This window comes from Physeter macrocephalus, chromosome 5, assembly GCF_002837175.3.
Source record: "Physeter macrocephalus isolate SW-GA chromosome 5, ASM283717v5, whole genome shotgun sequence".
NCBI classification, from domain to species: Eukaryota; Metazoa; Chordata; class Mammalia; order Artiodactyla; family Physeteridae; genus Physeter; species Physeter macrocephalus.
The window spans coordinates 12,608,450-12,610,809 of record NC_041218.1 but is presented as its reverse complement, the minus strand read 5'-3'; the positions used below and the strand labels follow the sequence as shown (position 1 = coordinate 12,610,809).

At 37.5% G+C, this 2,360-nt stretch overlaps 1 protein-coding gene across 2 annotated transcripts in view; it reads right to left on the bottom strand.

The window, feature by feature from the left end:
• LOC102983302 (trypsin-like) overlaps nt 1-1,210 on the bottom strand; it is a 6,343-nt gene extending 5,133 nt beyond the window's left edge. Inside the window, exon 1 of one of the 2 annotated variants that reach the window (XM_007103336.2) lies at nt 1,148-1,210. In XM_007103336.2, coding sequence (XP_007103398.1) covers nt 1,148-1,187 — 40 coding nt within the window. In that variant the 5' untranslated portion in view covers nt 1,188-1,210. The remainder of the gene's footprint in view (nt 1-1,147) is intronic. The other variant, XM_007103337.2, reaches the window with a different exon arrangement.
• Between the last annotated feature and the right edge of the window lie 1,150 nt (nt 1,211-2,360).

The following is a 2,360-nucleotide window of genomic DNA, read 5'->3' as shown; positions in this document are numbered from 1 at the left end:
AGCTCGGTGCTTTGTGACCACCTAGAGGGGTGGGATAGGGAGGGTGGGAGGGAGGGAGACGCAAGAGGGAAGAGATGTGGGAACATGTGTATATGTATAACTGATTCACTTTGTTACAAAGCAGAAACTTAACACACCGCTGTAAAGCAATTATACTCCAATAAAGATGTTAAAAATAAATAAATACCACCTGAGAATGTTCTGGCCTGGAAAAAATGGAGAGTTTTGTACTTTTGTTTCCACAGTCTCTTCTTGGTTCTCACCTAAAATGTTAACTAAATAATCTCATAGAACATTATAAGGTTTCTCTCTCTAATCTTTCCCCTCATCCCAATTATATTTCCAACATTTTAAATTTATTCAGCACTGTAAATTTTGGACCAGTGATTTATTATGATTTCTAAGGACTCCAAATGTCTGGGATTATATGATATATGCCCTGTTGTTCACATATTTTAAAGTAATTTGAGATAGACTTTTTTGATATGTGAATATGTGTATTGAATTTATTTATAACAACCAAATTCGGGAAAATTCGGTAGTAAGTTTGAAGTGTACAATAGTATTGAATAGTATAAAAACAGAAATAGTCATTTCTCTATTTCTTTTCATGATTGCATGACATGTTGTTTTACATCAGAGAGATTTCATTAGTGAAGATGTGGTAAAACCAGCCCATAGCTTTTATTCACAAGAAATAGAGTGTATTTCCTGTTAAGATCTCTCTTAAGATGCCCTTTAGTATAGAGGAGACTCAGGCTCTGATGCTCACAGCCTCTTCAAGGAGCACAAGGTTAGTCATTATTCCCAATTATTAACTCCAAGTTCTCATAAAGATCAAAACAACATTTCCTTAACGTTGACTATCTTTTCTTTTTCACTCTTACTTCATAGACTGTACCTGAAATTCAGGGCAGATTCTTCCTCTTAATATTTTCTACACTGATCACCCCTGCTCCGCATAATCTTCTCCAGCAAGTGAGATTTAGTTTTCTGCAAACATATGTATTGTACACTGTTGTTTCAACATCTTAAGCCTCTTGAGTTCAGAGATTATATTCAACATTCATTGTTGTCTTTCAGAGTAGAAAGTGCATCCTTAAAAAAGTCATAGACACCTACTGATCACTTGCTGATCAAGACTCACCAACAACTCCCAGGAGAGCAAGAAAGATGAAGGTCTTCATGGTTGCTCCCCGGATCTGGACTAGGGATTATGCTGAAGGGTTTCCATCCACAGCTATTTATACCACCAGGTTTGTCATTGACACCCATGGCCACAGGTGCTGGAAATGAGATTTCACTGGAAAAACACAAATCCAAATTTAGAATTCAATTCCGTGCCACATTGAAGATGATTCAGCATCCAATTTAAACATCCACTTTTGTCCGCTTTTCCAGAAGGTTATGGGAATGGAAAAAATGAGCCCACCTGGTAGAAACTGTTCCCCATACTAGAAAAGTAAGTTGGAGTAAGGTCACAGAACAGGGCTACAGGTGTCCTGATTCCCAGAGAAAAAATTTAGGTACTTGGTTGTCTCAAGCATGAACTTTTATGCTGAGGATTATCTTGAGAGCTATACCCTTGATGTAACTAACATTGCCTGTTTCAGAATTATATAATTTGTCTTGTAGTAGCTCTGGCCTTGTATACCCATGTTAATGTTTCATTATTGATAGGAACACTTGTTCTCCTAAAAAAAGAAGAACATTTCTGATTTGAAACCACAATAGTTCAAAATAGGAAAGGGAAAGAATGAGAATAATTCATCCTTATCCGAACTTACTATTTAATAGGCATATGCTAAATACTTAGCCTATTTGTTAAATTAGTAATTGTCAAAACAAGCCTACAAGATCCCTATTATAATTCCCATTTAACCGATGGGAAAACTGGGGCTCACAAAAACATAAGGGACTTTACCAAAATCACAAGGCAAATCCATGGTAGGGTCAGGATTCCAGCCCCGGAAATCTGGCTTCAGTGTCTGTGCTCTCAAGCACTACGTAACACTTCCCTAGACAGTTCACCAAAGTCTGGACACCAAGATAATACAGAGCTCTTGGCCAGCGAAGAGACAATGGGAATTTATTGAGTGCTTACTATAATATGTATCAAACCCTGTGGGTGGGATTTTGATACATCTACTCATTCAGTCCTTACAAACAACTTTATACGTGTTGTGCTCTAATTTTTGCCATTTTATAGATGGGGAGGTTGTGGCTTAGAGAAGGTAAGATTTTTTTTCTCAAATTTTCAATACTATCAGGTGATCCATACAGAGTTCAAACACAAGCAGCCGCACTTCAGAGCCCATGCCCTCCTCTGTGATGCCGTACACATAATACAGGAATGATGA